This window comes from Rattus norvegicus, chromosome 10 (assembly GCF_036323735.1).
Source record: "Rattus norvegicus strain BN/NHsdMcwi chromosome 10, GRCr8, whole genome shotgun sequence".
In the NCBI taxonomy this organism is placed as follows: domain Eukaryota; kingdom Metazoa; phylum Chordata; class Mammalia; order Rodentia; family Muridae; genus Rattus; species Rattus norvegicus.
The window spans coordinates 86033503-86053429 of NC_086028.1; the positions used below are offsets into that span (position 1 = coordinate 86033503).

The window sequence follows — 19927 nt, forward strand, 5'->3', positions numbered from 1 at the left end:
CCCTGACCTCCAACATGGCTGCCAGAGCCAGTGTACAGTACAAATTCCAGAACAGCCTAGCATACACTGAGAAACCTTGCCTCAAAAAACAAAACCTCCACTCCAAGGAAAATATTAAACATTTCCTCAAAAAGCTGGTGACAGGGTCTGGAGAGATGGCTCAGCACTGGCTGCTCTTCCAGAGGACCTGGGTTCAAGTCCTAGCAACCACACATGGTGGCTCACACCTGTCTATAACTCCATTTCCAAAAGGTCCCATAGAGCAATACACATAAAAATAGTGACAAATAGACCTTTCCAGTATGTAGACAGATGAGGCCAGTTAGCCTGGACTACATGAAGACACATTTTTTGTCTTGTTTTGAGACAAGGTCTCATGTAGCCTGGGCTGGCCTTAAACTTGTCATGTAGCTGCAGATGGTCTTGAACTGGTCCTTCAGTTTCCATCGCCTAAGTGCTGGGATTCCAAAGTATGCACCACCACATATGGTTTTATTGGGAATGGAGATCAAAACCAGGGCCTCATCCACACTAGGTGAGCACTCTTTCCAGTGAGGTATATTTCTGGCATTGAGACCCTATCTTTTAAAAGAAAATAGAAAATGGCAAGACCCCACTTTTTTGTTTAATGTGGAATTCCTGTCAGGAATATGGACAACGTAAGCCAGGGGTTGGGCAGTTTTGAGATGCTCACTAAAATGTGTCCAGGTACCTACTACACAATGGCACAACTGAAAGATGTGTGTTGCCAGCTTAAGCCACGTCTGAACATACACCAATTCTTTCTGACAGCACCGAGGTCTGAACCCCAGGCTCAGAACATGCTAGACGAATGTTCTATAACTTAGCTACAACCCAGCTTTGAATTTCTTCAGAAACTTTAATGTTACTGAGTCCCTTGAAGCATTAGACCTATAGACCAGTCATCTCAGAAGTTTTCCACTTTTTACAGACTGAAAATTCATTCAACAGTTAAGGAAACAGAGTCCCAAAGACTACGAGATTTGCCTGAAGTCTGCTAAGTGCAGCTGCTGATGAAGTGGGACTGTCAGCCCTGCCTTATTGGGTCAGTATTCTTTCTAGACCCAGGCACCACCACCTCTCATAGGAACAGATCAGACCTACCTCCTGCTGTGCCTGGGCATTTTTATGATCCAGTTCTAGGGCTCTTTGGAAACTACGACATGCTGCCATTGCATTCCCAAGTGAGAGATGGCACTTGCCTTCTCGGAGGTGTCCCTAGAAGAAAGAGCACAAAGGAAGGAAAGAAACATGACTGCATAGGCAGAAAGAAATCAACACAACAGCAAACAGTCGAGACACCAACACACAGTGAAAAGGCTAGCGCAGGTGTTGTCAACGGGAGCACTCTATCTTCAGGGGACACTGTCACAACTAGGTTGTGGCTGTCACAGTGAAAAGAGGAAGTGCTCCTGATGGTTAGCAGCTATAGGGCAGAGACACTGTAGAACGTTCTGTAATGCTCAGAACAGCACTCATTTGTAGGACTGAGAAACCCTGGGGTAGAGCAACACAACTGTATAGACACTTGATCTTCACCAAAGGGCTACACTACATACCCGGACAAAACTGTCATCCAGCCTCACTGACTGCTGCGCATCTCCAAGAGCTTCCCGGAACCGTCCAAGCATCATCAATGTGGCTGCTCGATTACCGTAATAGCTGGCATTTTTAGGACACATATCTATAGGACAGATAATAGAACATAAAAAGTTCAGCACAGAGGGCTGGAGAGATGACGACTCAGTGGCTAAGAGCACTTGTTGTTCTTACAGAGGACTTGGGTTTGAGTCCCAGGACCTGCATGGTGGATCACAAGCATCTGTAATGCCAGTTCTATGAGATTCGATACCCGCACCAAACACGCATGTGATGTACATACATACATGTAAAGTACATACATACATGTAAAATACTCAAAACACATAAAATAAAAACCAAAAATATAAAATATGTAAAAAGAAAGTTTAGCTGGTATAGTGATTCACCCTTTAATCCCAGCACTACAGAGACAGCAGCAGCAGATCTCTACAAGTCTAAGACCAGTCTAGTCTACAGAGCCAGTTCCAAGGCAGCCACGGCTACACAGTAAGACGCTGACTCAGACAAAACAAAACAAAGCTCAGCACAGGCTACTGATCTTACGTACGTGTTACCTCTCAAAGGGTTAGTTCACGGGAGGCCTAGAGAGATGTTTCAGTAGCTAAATTTGTCATAGAGGGTGAGTATCCACATCAAGGTCTCCAGAAGCCAAGTAAATCCTGGGCAAGTACAGTGACTTGCCTGGGACTGGAGAGAAGGGGCCTCCAAACAAACTCGATCTCAAGGCCAACCCTATTAATTAGCTCCAGAGTCGCCTGAGTCACTGCCTCTGTGAATGACACAGAAAAGCAATCTCCAACCCACACGCTCGTACTCATGTTTTTGTTCTCGTTCACTCCCCACCCCTCCCATGCCCGTGCGTGTGCACACACACACCAAAAGAGTGTGTGTTGGGACAATAAGAGAATTGTGTCAAGAAAATCAAACAAACATGTTGAAGGAGATAGGACATAGGAAGCTAAAGCAGGATTTCTGTCAGTTCCAGGCCAGCCTGTCTCAAATGAAATCTCAGAGCCAGGCACATGCCTTTAATTCCAGCACTCAAAGGCAGAGACGGGAAGCTCTCGGAGAGTTCCAAGACAGCCAGGGCTATTATGCAGAGAAATTCTGTCTCAAAAATCCAAAATCCAAAATCAAAACCAACAAACAAAACCATTAAAATTATTTTGAGATATCTGCTCATCCCAGTCAAAGTGACTATCAACAAAGCTGACAATAACTGTTGGAGAGGACTTGGAGAAAACTTAATCACTGTAGGGGGAGTACAATTTAATATAGCCAATGTGGAAACCAACTTGGAGAGTTCAGAAAACATTAAAGATATAACTGCCACAAGGCCCAGCTCTTTCTTTCCTGGGTGTATGTACATATCTATTGCTGCCTTATATATATGGATCCTGTTCTGCTCTTAATAAAAATGCAGTCACAAAAATGAAGACCTTAGAATGTGTAATACTAGGTCACATAAACTCAGAAAAAGAAAAAAATCTTTAACTTACATACACATATAAACAAATGTACGTGTGGGTATAGTATAACATGCAGAAAGAGAACAAGAAAGGCAGCTGTCTGGCCTGAGTAGAAGCCGAATGCAGGTGATGACAGGATGACAGGAGCTATGGAAGAGGGTATATTATACCTCATAATATGGATGAGGTGTTTTCTTCTAGTTCTAATTGTATCACAGAGTTTTTTGGTTTTGGTAGCGGGAAAGTTTATTAAACATTTATTTGACAGAGAAAGTGTAAAAATCTAATGTGACGGGGCTGGGGATTTAGCTCAGTGGTAGAGCGCTTACCTAGGAAGCGCAAGGCCCTGGGTTCGGTCCCCAGCTCCAAAAAAAAAAAAAAAAAAAAAAAAAAAATCTAATGTGACGATCCGCAGTGTCAGAATGCCTATTGTAATTATAGGGGGTCTGGGTAATTTTATCGCGTTGTGACTTTTATTTCCAACTTTATTTAAAAACTAACAAACAAACAAACAAACAAACAAACAATAAAGTTGATTTTAAAAGAGGGCCAGCCTCAGCAGGTAAAGGCGCTTGTCATCAAGCCTGATGACCCGAGATTTCACATGGTCCACTGTTGGGAGCGATGTCCTTAAAACCCCCCATTATTAATGTTAATATTAGAGTTAGGGTTAAGTATGGCTGGGTTCATGGGAAATCCCCAGCCAGCTGCAGAAGACTAATACAAATCTGGTGGTCAAGATGCCTAGTGATATGACAAACTTGTGACCTTTCTGACATCCTGTTGATGTCAGCCGATTGCCTGACCACAAGAGCTGTGTCCTTGGCTTTTGTGGATGTTTCCCACTTCCCCTCTCCCTCTGTTACCCCTGTTATGGTATAAATCAAGCCTTGGAAAAAAATAAAGTTGTTGCCTTGATCAGACTCTTGTCTTGGCGTCCTTCTTCATGTCTCTTGTCCCCCATTCTCTCCTAGGTGGTCCCCAACCTCCGCTGACTGCCCTGCAGGCCGGGTCAGTCCACATGGCCAAGGGAAACAACCAGCTTCAGCAAGTTATCCCGAGTCCCACACATATGCCATAGCAAGCACTTATGCATGCGTACACACACACATGCACACACACACACTCACACAAGTAATAATGATAAAAGGCTGAGGGGTGAACAGGGAGTAGAGAGCAAGTGAAAGCCCAGGACTGCACAAAACCCCCTTCCATGCTGACACTCTCTTCAAAGGTCACAGGCAAACTAGAAGGGCAATGATGCATCCATTTTAAAAGTTATAGCTATAGGGGCTGGCCTGGAGCACAAGGTAGAGCCACTTTACATAGGAATTTAGAAAGGCCTGATCTCATCCCCAGCACCACCACAACAGAACAGAAGAGAAAAGCTACAGCACTGAACTGTCTTTTGGGGGGTGGAGAGGGCCAATGTGCTTAGTGAACTGTGGCTTGTTTGTAACATGTACAAGCTCAATGCCATCTGTGTTCATGGCCATCTTCAATTGAAAGTTCAATGCTGGTCTACATGAAACTGCCTTAAAAGTAAATAAAACACGCTGGCATGTTAAGAACGTGGAGATTAGACGCATTTTTGTTTCCTAAGATAGAGAAGGAAGCACCAACCATCGGATGCATATGCTGGGCATTGTAGCCACAATCACTGATCCCAAGGATGAGTCAGTCGTGAGCTTAGGCAGGAACCAGTTATACATCTGGCAAGTCAATCTCCCGGCTGCACTCCTTACCTATGGCTTTTGTATAATAGTTATAAGCTTCATTGTAGTCCTTCTTAGCATAATATGCATTCCCTTGTTCCTTGAAGGATTCTGCTTCCCTGAAAAGGAAAAGGAGATTCACATCACCAGGCTTCAGGGATGAGCTCAGAAGAGCCGAGCTTCATGATAGCATGAGACTGGAAATGACTTATACATATGTCCAACAAGCCAACAGACCCAAAAGAGGTCCAATGAAGTCATCTAGCCCATTTACAACCTATTCAGAGACATTCAAATGAAATCAGGAAAACTCCTTTCAGCTGGGCATGGTAGTTCCTACTTGAAATCCCAAGTTTCATGGTAGTTTGGAGAGGCTGAGACAAAAACAAAACAAAACAAAAACAAAAAAACTGTGATTTTGGGGCCAGCCTGTGCTACAGGCTCAAAAACACAACACATTACTACAAAACAAAACCTGCCAGGTAGGGCTGGGGATTTAGCTCAGTGGTAGAGCGCTTACCTAGGAAGCGCAAGGCCCTGGGTTCGGTCCCCAGCTCCGGGGGGGAAAAAAAAAAAAAAGAAAAAGAAAAAGAAAAAACAATTGTTTCATTGGGCTGGAGAGATGGCTCAGCGGTTAAGAGCACCCGACTACTCTTCCAGAGGTCCTGAGTTCAATTCCCAGCAACCACATGGTGGCTCACAACCATCTGTAAAGAGATCCGATGCCCTCTTCTGGTGTATCTGAAGACAGCTACAGTGTACTTATATATAATAAATGAATAAATCTTTAAAAAAAAAAAAAAATCTTGGGGCTGGGGATTTAGCTCAGTGGTAGAGCGCTTACCTAGGAAGCACAAGGCCCTGGGTTCGGTCCCCAGCTCCGAAAAAAAAGAACCAAAAAAAAATAAATAAATAATAATAATAATAAAAAAATAAAAAAATCTTATTAAAAAAAAAAAAAAGGGCTGGAGAGATGGCTCAGTGATTAAGAGCACTGACTGTTCCTCCAGAGATCCTGAGCTCAATTCCCAGCAACTACATGGTGGCTCACAGCCATCTGTCATGGGATCCGATGCCACCTTCTGGTGTGTCTGAAGACAGTGACAGTGTACTCACAGACATAAAAATAAATAATTTTTAAAACAAACAAACACATATGCTTAGTAAGTGAGCCACCGAAAGCCAGCACTGAATTTTCCAGTATGTCACAACTACTGTCCCTTTTTGGTTTTGTTTCTTGAAGGGCTGGGTTTGAGACAGTGTCCTAACATGTAGCCCTGGCTGGCCTTTAATTTGTGGCAATTCTGCTGTAGTCTCCCAAGTGCTAGGATTATAAACCTGTGATACTTTTTCTTTTCTTTTCTTTTTTTTTTTTCAGAGCTGGGGATTGAACCTAGGGCCTTGCGCTTGCTAGGCAAGTGCTCTACCGCTGAGCTAAATCCCCAACCCAAACCTGTGATACTTCTAGGAAAAACATTTGCAGGTAATTTCACTGGGGACAACTGACTTCTCAGTATGAAACAGGACACAGCCTTAAGAATCTTAGTTTAGGGGCTGGGGATTTAGCTCAGTGGTAGAGTGCTTACCTAGGAAGCGCAAGGCCCTGGGTTCGGTCCCCAGCTCCGAAAAAAAAGAACCAAAAAAAAAAAAAAAGAATCTTAGTTTAGGGGGTTGGGGATTTAGCTCAGTGGTAGAGCGCTTGCCTAGGAAGGGCAAGGCCCTGGGTTCGGTCCCCAGCTCCGAAAAAAAGAACCAAAAAAAAAAAAAAAGAATCTTAGTTTAGATTCCTGAGAGTGATTCCCCATTTGTCACTGGAAGAACAGTCAGAGAGGTGTGTGGCCAAGGAGCAAAAGCATTTAAGACAGAGGCAGGCTGACAGCAAGGAGTGAGACCGCCGGAGGAGTACTATGGAGTACTTATCTCTGCTCCTCTTCCTACTAGGCTCTGAAGCTGCTTGGTGCGTGATCTTTTCACCATCCACCCACCAGCTGGGTTCAAGTCAAGACATGACAAACAGCACTGAAAAGAGCAAACTCTATCAAAGAACCCAAAGCAGCTGGGTGTGGCGGTCACATCTTTAATTCCAGTTCTCAGGAGGCAGAGGGAGGTGGATCTCTGGGACCTTGAGGCCAGCCTGGTCTACACAGCACATAGTAAGCTCCAGGACAGTCAGGGCTACACAGTAGCACCTGTCTCAGAGGGAGAAAAACACCAAGAAGTACCTCAAAACATTCTACTATTTCCCAACTTGAATGATAGATGATTCTTTATTGCAACAAAACTAAGTATTTAAGCATGCTTCTTTTTTTTTTTTTTTTTTCGGAGCTGGGTACGGAACCCAGGGCCTTGTGCTTGCTAGGCAAGCGCTCTACCACTGAGCTAAATCCCCAGCCCCTTAAGCATGCTTCTTTTAAAAGAAGCTCCTTTCCTACTTGCTATAGCCATACCTGAAATCAGTTCAGGGTTGCCTAGAGGAGAGAAAAGTCATAGTTTTTGGTGTCCCACTCTAGTTCTGGGGATCAAATCTGGGGATCTGTACACTCCAGGACAGCCCTATGTCACTGACTACATCCCCAGCAGCAACAGTTACTGGCCATGATACGGGTGGGATGATGCAGCAGGAGAGAGATTTGTCGTTCACTTCTTACTACACACTGGCGAAGCTCCCTCCATTTTCATACTTCCCCAACACTGCTAGGGTAAGGCCCCCTGACATAAAAAGACTGCTCGAAGAAAGGAGGAAAATGGGGTGACCTACTAATGTTGACAGATTTAAACTCTGCTGGGTGGAAATTGCCTGAAAATCTCATTACACTAACTGTCACAATGCTATAAGAAGGCCGCCTGCTATTAAAAGAACCTAGGAACAGCCTCCCTCACTGCAAAGCTTAGGAGTCTCAAATGAAATCTTTCAATACAATATACTAAATTCCTTTAAACATAAATTAAGCAAAAACTCTAGGAAAAGCTTATGTTTTAAGAGCAGACACACCAAGAGAGTCCATGAGCTTCCCCTAAACGGGATTCCAGAAGCTGAAAAACCCCTTTGAAGAAACGCAGTAAACTCTGGCACGGATACTAACCCATCTGCAACTAAAATCTAGCTGCTCCTTCAGTCAGCAGTGACTAAGAATAGCCAGATCCTTGAGGAAAACCAAAGCATTCAGCCACTGTGCCAGCAGCATGAAGCTTATTAGTAACAGGAAACAGGACCTAGAGCTACTACTGGCGGTGGTCTTTCCTCCACACTGCTCCCACGGTGCCTGAGTGCACTGCTGGCTTCTAAGGTAAACCAAATGTGGCGATTTCAGGAGGAATTGCTAACAAGTATTGGAGTCACAACTTCCATGCACAACTAGCCAAGTTAGTAAATTTCATTGTCATGATGCCACCTCCCCCCCCCCCCAAGAAACTTAAGTCTAGAATTTAACTTGTCCAAGGTCAGGGAGTGGCCATGTTTGTCAGAATCCAAAGTCTAATACCTAAGCGTTCTAATGCTCACTTCTGCAATGCTGATAAGAAGTTTAAAATTGGTCTGCACTATTGAAGCAAGGCAAGGACCATTAAAAAAAAAAAAAAACTTTAAACTAAGACACAAAACAGCTCTGGTGTGAAAAAAAATCTGTCCTAGGACTGAAATCTGGGTTTACTCAAGCATAATGAGGCCCCTAGCAATCATCACAGAAGGGCGGGGCTCCTTTCTCTTTAAGATGCAAGCCCCAGTGGATGGACCTTCCTCCCCCAAGAATCGCATTCCACTTTAGTAAATAGTGAGTAGACTCCATTCTAGAGCAAACAAAGCAAGCAATGTAGAGTCAGCCCACAGCAAAAGGAACAAGAACTGTGCTGTGACAAGTCGCCACGTTTTTAACCTCGCATTGCACATCAGGCCAGGATTAGCTATCCCCACAGTTTCATGAAAAGGACTTATGAATTCTCATAGAAACATAGCTGGCTAGGCTTAGGCACTCAGTGCTTTTAGGCTGAATGCTAATTTTTTGTATCCAGGTCCTGTGTCCAAAGAGGAGTCCATCATCATTTTGGACCTCCCCAAACACACAAGACCAATGGGCCTGACCCTTTAAGACCAGCAGAGGAAAAAGGGGATCTTTGGAATCTGTTGGGGCCTAATCAGGAACAATTCCAGAGAGCTAAATAACTCAAGTCCCACCTTTTCTCAAGTACTGAGAAAGGTTGACACTGTTCAAGCTGCCCTTGCAGCAAAGTGACAGAAGGATGTCAAAGTGGGTCTGGCAAAGAGCTAGTTAACCCTGGGACTGAGGGCAACCTGGAGGAGGTGGCATCTGTCACTGCTGCCAGGGTTATTAATTCATTTGACGACTAAATCAGGTTTCTATATGAACCTGCTAAAACACATCAGTACCAAGAAAGAAAGAATTGAGATTGTTTTCTATGGGCACGACATTAAATTTGCAGTGTTCAGCAGGCAAAGGTAGGTAGATCTCTAGGAGTTTGAGAGTAGCCTGGTCTACACGTAGAGGTTTCAGCCCAGGCAGGGTTATCTAGTGAAATCTTGGCTCAAAAAGGCCAAACAAAGTAAACAACAAAAACCCAATAAAAACCTAAAATTAAGTTCAGATTAGACCCTAAAATATTAAAGCAAAATATCTATACCCAGAACTGGTATAACAACTGTAATACATCTCGTGCTTTTAATACTTCCTGACATCCAATCGAGACGTGCACAGGCATTCTGAAGCAATGCTGTGGTGAGCCTTCCACTTGCCTTCCAACAAAGAAAGCAGCAGTCACATACCACAGTAATACAGGGAGGTACCACAGTAACTGCATAGGCCTCATAACTGCTAGAAGCCTCTGCAGGTTCCTTGTTTTCATTTGCTTTATCTGCTTTGCTCAGGCTGACCTCAAATTCACTGCAAAGCCAAGAATGACCCTGAATTTTATTTTTTTCAAATGACTTAGACTTACTCACTGGAAGCAAACTGAATGGAAGCGTACAACAGAAGAGATGCACGTCAGTGCTTTCTGCAAACCGAGATGGGACAGACTAGGGGCTGCCCTCAACCTGATCCTTTGCAAACAAAGATGTCCACAGTGTCCCTGGAACTCTGGCTCAGGAAAGGGGAGACTGCTGGTTCTGTGGTTTAGATACCTTGCTTAGCACTCACTCCTGAATTTTTTTTTTTTTTTTTTTTAGTCCTCCTACCTCAACCTCCTAAGTTGTGCACTGTACCCATCTTAATTAATGCTGAACTGAACTCAGGACCCTGTATGCATGCAGAACCCAGCCTATGTTCTTGGCTCTCTTGTTTTGTCTGGTCTGTCTTTGAAATTTTTTTTTTTTTCGGAGCTGGGGACCGAACCCAGGGCCTTGCGCTTCCTAGGTAAGCGCTCTACCACTGAGCTAAATCCCCAGCCCCCCTGTCTTTGAAATTTTTATTTTAAACATTTTACTTTTGTCCCAAGATAACTATGTGTGAGATAAAACATAATATTTCAATACATGTATATATCACTGCAATGACCACAGAATATTTTATTTTCTTACTAGGAACTAAAATATTGTACCACTGAGCTATATCACACTTTTCCTTATACTTTTAGAGACAGGATCTCCCTAAATGCTCAAGCTGTCCTTGAACTCCCAACTCAGGCACTTAAATAGCTTGAGGTTATAGGCCTGCAACAAGAGGCCTGGCTACATAAAATAGCTTATCCAATTTCCCATCCAATCCTTGGGTCAACTCCAAACATTATAAGCACAACAGCTCTGGTTCAAGAATGTTGGAAATGACTCTGATGTGAATTACTAACACCAATTCTGTTGAAAATAGCTACCGAACCAGTGAGATGGCTCATCCCGTAAGGGTGCTTACCACCAAGTTCAACACATGGAAGGAGGGCTGGAGAGATGGCTCATCGGGTAAGAGCACTACTGACTGCTCTTCCAGAGGTCCTGAGTTCAATTCCCAGCAACCACATGGTGGCTCACAACCATCTGTAATGGGATCTGATGCCCTCTTTTGATAGGTCTAAAGACAGCTACAGTGTACTCACATAAAATAAATAATTCTTTAAAAATAATAGGAGGAGGGCTGGAGAGATGGCTCAGTGGTTAAGAGCACCTGACTGCTCTTCCAGAGGTCCTGAGTTCAATTCCCAGCAACCACATGGTGGCTCACAACCATCTGTAAAGAGATCCAATGCCCTCTTCTGGTGTATCTGAAGACAGCTACAGTGTATTTATATATAATAAATGAATAAATCTTAAAAAAAAATAATAGGAGAGAAGCATTTCCTAAAAGTTGTCCTGTGACATCTATACTCATATATGGCAACACACACATACATGTATGTGCGTGAGCAAACCTTTCTTCCTTTGTTTTTTGAGATAAAGCTTCATTTTATGTAGCATTGGCTGGACTGGAACTCAATATGTAGACCAGGCTAACCTTGAACTCAAGAGATATTCATCTGGCTTTTGCTTCCCCAGTGCTGGGATTAAAGGTGTGTGACACCATGCCTAGCTGCAAACGGATTCTCTTTGTATGCATTCAAATGATCACCCCCAAATCAGCATCCTTCCTGACCAAGGTGAGCAAACAAAAAGTTTTCTCTTCATATACACTGCTGTTTTTAAATGTATTTGGTTTTTTTTCCACCAGTCAGAAAACTACAGCCTTGAAAACCTGTTCTTCCACATTGCATCTGTTAAAATCCGTGTGCCTGAGTTTGTAGGTATATTCTCTCTGAATCTGCTGCTACTAAACACTCCCACAAGTACTGCCAAACCATTTGGCATCACACAGGTCTTTGCAGGATCATGTGATCAAATCAGACAACTTAGGCTTATGATCCTCAGCCAACTTTGCACACTTTCAGTTCACTAAATTAAAAATATATTAGGGGTTGGGGATTTAGCTCAGTGGTAGAGCGCTTGCCTAGCAAGCAAAAGGCCCTGGGTTCAGTCCCCAGCTCCGGAAAAAAAAAAAGTTTAAAAATATATTAAAATATCATGGCTGACAGTGCACCATATCCTAACATAGATCCCCTATAAAAATGTCCATTTTCGGGCTGGGGATTTAGCTCAGTGGTAGAGCGCTTACCTAGGAAGCACAAAGCCCTGGGTTCGGTCCCCAGCTCAAAAAAAAAAAAAAAAAATGTCCATTTTCTCTCTAAATACCTCTAAGATAAATGCTTAAGCAATTCTGCCTTAGGTCAACTTTTTAGCAATTACAAAGACATTTGAAAACTTTTAGTCAGCCTGTCAGATACTAGATTCACTGGGTGGCAGTTTTTTGGGTTTTTTTTAGATCTTTTTATATATTTTATGTATGTGAGTACACTGTAGCTGTCTTCAGATACACCAGAAGAGGGCATCAGATCTCATTACAGATGGTTGTGAGTCACCATGTGGTTGCTGGGAATTGAACTCAGGACCTCTGGAAGAGCAGTCGGTGCTCTTAACCACTGAGCCATCTTTCCAGCCCCTGGGTGGCAGTTTTTAAAAACCTCTTTAGGCTGGCAGAATGGCTCAAGAGGTAGACACCACAAAGCCTGATTTTGATCCCTGGAACCTACATGGTAGAAAGAGCAAACTGACTCCCCAAAATTGTCCTCTGTCCTCCACATGTGTACCATAGACCGTGTACATACACAAGTGTTTACACACAGCCACAGGTAACATCTTTTAAAAATTAAAATTTTAATGTATAAAGTTTTTGTTTTTGTTTTTGTTTTTTCTGCGTGTGCACCTGTGTATCACTTGTATGCCTAGGGCCCTAAGGCCAGAAGAGAGTTCTGATCACTTGTAACTGGAGTTAAGGGCCGTTGTCAGCTGCCATCTGAGTCCTGGGAACTGAACCTGTGTCCTCTGGAAAAGCAGCCAGTGTACTGAACCATTGCCACAGCCCCTAGGGGAAGACTCTTTATCAGCTCTATCGTTTTAATTTTTTCCCCCAAAGGGAGGAAGGGAAAAATTACTTCAGCCATTGTATGGAAAACTACGGTGTAACATTTGCAACCCAGGAAACACTGATTAGATTTTTAAATGACAAACACTGCAACCTTATGTTTACTTCAAATGTTTGGCTAGAATACACTACGGGTGAGTTTTTTTTTTTTTTTTTTTTTTGGTCACCTTGAGACAAGCTACAGTCATCTGGGAAGAAGGAACCTGAACTGAGAAAATGTCTTCCTAGACTCTCCAGTAGGCAAGTTTGGGAGTGATGCCATTGCTGGTGGTCTTGTAATAAAAAGCAGGTTGAGCAAGCCAGGAAGCAGCACTGCATGGTTCTGCTCAAGTTTCTGTCTTTACTTCCCTCAGCAACAGATTGTGAACTGGGAGTTGTTGGGTAAAATAACCTCTTTCCTTCTCAAGTTGCTTTTGGTCAGGCATTCATGACAGCAACAGAAAATAAACTGGCACAAACATTGTTTCATCAAGTTGAGCTTCTCCAATCATACTAATAATGGTTCAGGTCAAGAGAGATACAGTGGTTTAAATGAGGCACACTCCAGAGTTTTCTGACCTGCTGAGGGTTTTTTTTTTTTTTTTTTTTTTTTGGCACTCCTTGGTATATTTTTAATTCTTATTAAGTGGTTAGACAGACATTAGCAAGTTAGAGGTCACTGAAGATGGAGCCTCTCCCTCATGATCAGCTTTGCCACTCCTTAAAATGTAAAATATGAAAAGGTGAAGGTGACAGATGACCCCCACTAAGGAAAACTACTCTCCCAGGTTAGAACAGAATTTGAGTTCTATCTCAAGGAATGACATTCTAAGCTGCCCATATTACATTGCTGTCCTTCTCTTAAGAGTTAATCCCCTCTCTCTAACACAGCCCTGGCCATAGTTGAACAATGTAGAACAGGTCTGCCTCTGCCCGGCCTCCGGAGAGCCGGGATTAAAGGTGTGCACCACCACACCCAGACTGCTTCAGAGATTCAGATTTCTCATCTTGCCTAACCTATGATTTCTCTCTCAAATTTAAAGCTTTCTTCTGACTCTACTGTTTAATTCTTTTATCTATAAAGCCAAAAACCAACAAAAGGGAACCCCAATTCTCAGGTAACATTAGTCTAAAGGCAAAATGCTTTAATTTTCTGAGAGTAAAGAAGTGTTCAGGAGCCTTTGATTTTAGAGAAAAACTTAGTGGGGGAGGAATATCTCCCTTCTCCTCATGGCTGTTGGGACTGCAGTGTACCAAATGCCATGAAATCAAGACTCCCCACATGTTGCAATTATGTTTGCTGTCCTCTACAACGTTATCTTGCTCTAAGATTGTGATCCTCATTTGCTGTCCTCTACAATGTTATCTCGCTCTAAGATTGTGGCACCTCCTTTCTTTTAGTCAATCAAATTTACTAGCTGCTTGTTGATCTAGAAACATCCTCCACCCTACAGAATTTACGGGATTTTGGCTAGTCTTAGAGTAGAAATTCTTTCCTCCTCCCCCTTCCCCAGACCTCTTGTCCCCAGTGGCATGTCACAAGGCCTGTTTCATGTTGTACTCTCTCTGACCTTCATGAGAATAAAGTAAAAGAGCCCAATAGCCTCACATTTAATCCATGCCACCACCAGGTCACTTTATTTTTCTAAATAATATTTAAAAATTAAATCAATTCTAACCTAAAAATGAAACTTCAATTTAACATTCATGTATGTAAGTGAAAGTCATATGACTTGTGAAAAGAATTTATAAACACTGAGGTGCCTGCGAGATAGTGTGTGGATGCTTTCTAACCAGCCAGAGATGGGGCAAGCACTGGCCACAGGAAAGCTGCCTGATGTTCATTCAGGTCCTTACCCAGAAGCTGTCTCTCCCTGCTTTTTTTTTTTTTTTTTTTTTTTTTTTAAGATTTATTTATTTTATTCATAGATGGTTGTGAGCCACCATGTGGTTGCTGGGAATTGGAATTGAACTCAGGACCTCTGGAAGAGCAGTCGGTGCTCTTAACCTCTGAGCCATCTCTCCAGCCCTCTCCCTGCTTCCCCCCCCCCCCCCCCCCCCGGAGCTGGGGACGGAACCCAGGGCCTTGCGCTTCCTAGGCAAGCGCTCTACCACTGAGCTAAATCCCCAACCCCTCTCCCTGCTTTTTTAATCCCAAGGTTCTTTATTGTGCTTTCTTTTCACTCCAGGGAATCAAACTTTTTTCAGGTTCAGTAGAGATGCACTGAGATGGATCTTAGTGTCAGGCAACTGGCAGTGTGGGAAGCTGGGACAGACCCCACAGCAACTAAAACTGCTCAATTTAGGTGGCTTAGGCCATAAAATTCCAGCACTTAGGATGCTGAAGCAGTCTGCTACAAAGCTCAAGGCCAGCCTAGACTATATAGTGAGTTCTAGGCCAGCCTAGGCTATGTTGTGCAGCCCTGTCTCAAAAAATAAAAATTCAGGCTGGAGAGATGGCTCAGCGGTTAAAAGCACTGGCTGCTCTTTCAGAGGACCCAAGTTCAATTCCCAGCACCCACATGGCAGCTTACAACTCCAGGGGATCTGACACCCATACACAGATACAAGCAGGCAAACCACCAATATACATAAAATAAAAAATAAATTATTAAAAAAAAAAGAACAAACCCAAAACAATCTCTTATTCCCAAAGAGGAAAGGTAGAAGACAAAGATGAAAACTTCTGAACAGAGGGAGTCAAAATGTACTCTGGACATTCAATGAGAAACCTCAACAGAGGCAGAACCAGAGAGCCAAGTACATTGCAGGGCGCTGTGGTGAAGTCTACACAAGGCAGCAGCACTCTCTACTGCTGGAGCAGAGAAGGACACCAAGCACTGGCTGGAGCTGGCTATATCTTAGGGGACAGGACTGTGATGCACCAACCCCTCCAATCCAAATCGTGAAATAATTCCCATCACTGAAGGTATAAGGACAGTCACAAAAGCAGCCACCTCAATAAATGACAGGCAACACAGGGTTCTGGCATTTGCTTCTCTGTCACTTACTCTCGGGAAGGAGAGCTTCAGAGTACTGAGCCTCTCTGAAGTCATTCTCAGAGCACAAGCCACCCACTTTTCAGTGTTCGCCTGAGGCTGATGTTCATGTCCCTGAACCTACCTTCCTTCCTTTGGGTCCCCTATGACAACTCGGACATCCTCACAGGAACGAGTATTTTCAAAAGAGCTACTTGCACCCCTACCCCTGCAAGCTATCAAACTATTTGCTGAAACATGGTCTCATGGACTAGAACTCTCAGGAATTCTAAACCACAGGAAAGAATACACTAAACCCTAGTGACAGACAGAAGAGGAACACATCTCTCAGAGGTCAGACTACTTTGTAGAGAGACTGTGATGGGTCAGCTTTGGGAAGGACCACACCTTAACCAGGACTGCTTAGCTATTACACGTTGTTACTGAACTAACTTCTTTATCTGCTTCTCTTCCCAATACGGTCACACTGAATAAACTCTCTGTTCTTTACTGTGACCCGTCTCTTTAAGTGGCTACTGAAGATGGTGGCTAAGCTCAGCTGTTAGTACTACCAGGGTCCAGGCTTGACCTTAACAGCTCTGGTATTATCTCTCATCCTGACGGCAACCCTCAGTAATCTAGTACTAAGGAACTACGATTAAGAAAAGGCTGCTTCCAGGGCTGGCAAGATGGCTCAGTGGGTAAAGACACTTGCTGCTGAGTCTGAGGACCTGAGTTCCATCACTAGATTCACAGGTGAAAGGAAAGGGACTGACTGCCACAAACTGTACACACACACACACACACACACACACACACACACACACACACACACACACAGCGCTGTTTGGGAGAATACAGAGTATACATATGGAAACCAGAGTTCTCTTGGGTCCTCATTTCAACAGGTGCTAACTCTCAGAGCAAACTGTCCAAGCACACAGCAGAATCCTGCTGACACTACTGTCAAAAGGTAACAGATTCAGAAGAGAAGGTCGGCACTGCTGATCTGACCACCTAGCTTACCCGCACGTCAAACACCAATAGAAAAGGTCCTAACATAAAACTGGAAAGGTCATGTTCACTCCACACCACCATTCTCAAAGCTCATCCATGCAAACTCTTGCCCATCATGATATACAATTAGAACTACAGTTTCCATCCGGTTGGAGAGAGAAAGCAACTGCCACGCCAGTACAAACAATGGCCCCCTGGAAAAACCACTCTGAACTCTGTTCTACTGACGAGACTCGGTTTCAAAGAATACCTGGACCGTCTTCTACATAACTTCCACATCACTCAACACTGGAGAATGAGGAATAAGCGTTGGTGTAAGAAGAGACAATGAATCCTCAACAGGATTCTGTGCCAGGCAACAAGGTGCCCACACAACAGCCCACCATTGTTCTCCAGTCTTCTAAAGTCCTAGAGCAAGAAAGTAAAGGAGAGTCCAGTACTCAGTTTTTTTAAAACTAGCTTCAATGACTAAGCCAAGCCCTGATTGGCTGGAATGTACAATAAGGCTAGGCTTCAGGCCAATCAGAATTCCTGTTGTTGGCAAGTTACTAAGCACTAGAGCAACTGCCACTCACCTGGCCTAGTATTTCCCTAAAACTGCTCAGTTTATTCAATATTGGTTAAGGTGTGAATCTAAATTACATTCAGGAAAAGAGACCTCCTATATTCTACCTCTGTTCCACTAACAACTATAATAATTTTCTACATGTTATTATCAGGATTAAAATAATTTGCTCTATTCAGGGTTCTGTATTCCCAAATTTATCCCTTTCCTTAGACATAACTCATTTCTATTATCTCTCATCTCTTTACCTCTGGTCCACACTTTAAGCATACGAACTTGAAGTTTTTCTCATTAATTTGACTTCAAAGTCAAAGACAAATTCCCATTCAGCTTTCAGACTTAAAGAAATGTTTAGCTGTTTGCCCTAGAACTCTATGAGGTGAACAAATTCCTAACGTTAATCAGGCTGAAAGGGGAGGGGGTATGAAGTTCAAAAAGGCTTAAAAATCAGTAGCAAACAAATAACTATTCCAAAACCTGGGATGTGCACTCGGCAATGCGGATAGAGAAACAAAAGACAGAGTCCTAATCCACAGAGGAATCAGAAGAGCTAAGTGACAGGACCTAATAGGAATGTTCAAATGTCAGCAACACTCTGGAGGCAGAGGCAGGCAGATCTCTCGTGAGGTGGAAGGCAGCCTGGTCTACACAGCAAGTTTCAAGCTAGCCAGGGCTACCTAACACGGCATTGATAAAGAAAAGAAAAGAATAGGGCTGGAGAGATGGCTCAGCGGTTAAGAGCATCCGACTACTCTTCCAGAGGTCCTGAGTTCAATTCCCAGCAACCACATAGTGACTCACAACCATCTGTAAAGAGATCCAATGCCTCCTTCTGGTGTATCTGAAAACAGCTACAGTGTACTTATATATAATAAATGAATAAATCTTTAAAAAAAAAAAAGAACAAACAAAAAGAAAGAAGAGAGGTGAGTGGTTTTTGTGGCAAGAGACCTTTTCAATGCATCTTTTACTCTGCTTTTGTAGCTGCTGTGGCTAAAGATTTGTGACAAACTGACATGTGCAAACACCCAAGGTCTCTTTCTCTCTAGACACAATGAAACTGAAGAAGATGCAGCCACAGAAAAGGTTGCAATTAGGAGGTGCAATGCCTCAATTTTCTGCCCATCTTACCCCTCTGTGGGACTGTGACAATTTAGCAGCAGCAAGATCCATTAGAGCCCAAGATATAAAGAAGGAAAAATTCCTGTTGGGCCTCACAAAAACATTCCAAGGGACTCACAGGCTACTGTGTCCCTAAGTGAACTGGTAAGAGGAAGATGTAACCAGAGACTTAGCCAAAGGGTTCTTGCAGTGCCAGACAATAAAGGGGTGCTTCAGGGGATGCCCTTCCCCATCACCTGCTATGGCTGCACAGGAGTATTCTAGGAAACAAGAAAAATATAAAACAATTTCTTTCCAAACTTCCAAATCTCTACTATCTTCAACAATGGAAAGATTACACAATGTTTTTTAAACCAAGAGATCCCAATGCTCACTCTTCTAAGGATGTGTGACACGGTAGAGGTCAGAGTGATTTAGGTTATCTTCTTTTGGATTTTATACACAGAACTGGACTATAGTAAACATATAAAATTAAATAGCTTTAGTATGTCTAAAATATGAACTCTATAAAATGGCTGGCTTTTTAAAAGATTTACTTATTTATGTATTTATTTATTTAATATATGAGTATGCTGTCACTGTCTTCAGGCACACCAGAAGAGGGCATCAGATCCCATTACAGATGGCTATGAGCCACCATGTGGTTGCTGGGAATTGAACTCAGGACCTCTGGAAGAGCAGTCAGTGCTCTTAACCTCTGAGCCATCTCTCCAGCCTTATACGTCTGTTAAGAACATTTCTCACTTTTATTTACAGTTACACTGACTTGGTGGTAGACAACGGCTTGCTTATTTATTTGTGCTGTGATGTTTTGCTCACACGTATATCGATGACAGGGTGCCAGATCCTCTGGAACTAGCGTTAGAAACAGTTGTGAGCTGCCATGTGGGTGCTGGGAATCGAACTGGAAGCTGGTCCTCTGGAAAAGCTGCCAACACTCTTAACCACCAAGCCAGCTCTCCAGCCCCAATAACTGTTATTTTATATATATCAGGTAACACATGAAGTTCCGCAAAAAGGCAGCTATCCAACCCCAAGTGCAGAGATTACCACCACATTCAGCCTTTAAGTTTCTTAATGTATCTCTCCAGAACCATTTATCACCATTTAGGACAAAATACCCTCTAAGCTAATTTGTTTCAGGTTAAGAAGGAGTTGCTTTAGAGAGGACACAGAAGCAAAGTTTAGCCAAACATCATGGTGCACACCTTTTTTTTTTTCTTTTTTTCTTTTTTCTTTTTTTCGGAGCTGGGGACTGAACCCAGGGCCTTGTGCTTGCTCAAGCGCTCTACCAGAGCTAAATCCCCAACCCCCATGGTGCACACCTTTAATCCCAGCACTTGGGTGGCAGAAGCGGGTGAATGGATCTCTGAGTTCAAGGCTGGCTAGGCTACATAGAGACCTGTTTAAAGTCCAAACCTCTACACTCTCTACAGATAGACCCTGAGTAGGATAGATCCTTAAATGACATATGGCCAAAGTCCCTATTTATAGCAGTAAGAAG

At 43.2% G+C, this 19927-nt stretch overlaps 1 protein-coding gene across 7 annotated transcripts in view; it reads right to left on the bottom strand.

Annotated features, from left to right (window-relative positions):
- Dnajc7 (DnaJ heat shock protein family (Hsp40) member C7) overlaps window positions 1–19927 on the bottom strand; it is a 36443-nt gene that overhangs the window by 14526 nt on the left and 1990 nt on the right. For 3 of the 7 annotated variants that reach the window (XR_594788.4, NM_213625.2, XM_006247311.5), the window contains 3 exons: window positions 4838–4926; window positions 1581–1705; window positions 1126–1239 (listed from right to left, as the gene is read on the bottom strand). Coding sequence is in view for 6 of the 7 variants with exons in the window: in NM_213625.2 (NP_998790.2) it covers window positions 1126–1239; window positions 1581–1705; window positions 4838–4926 (328 nt within the window). In the remaining variant the exon portion in view is untranslated. Of the gene's footprint in view, window positions 1–1125; window positions 1240–1580; window positions 1706–4837; window positions 4927–15864; window positions 15968–16986; window positions 17145–19927 lie in introns of those variants that run through there. The other 4 variants (XM_006247312.5, XM_063269125.1, XM_039086092.2 and 1 more) reach the window with 3 other exon arrangements.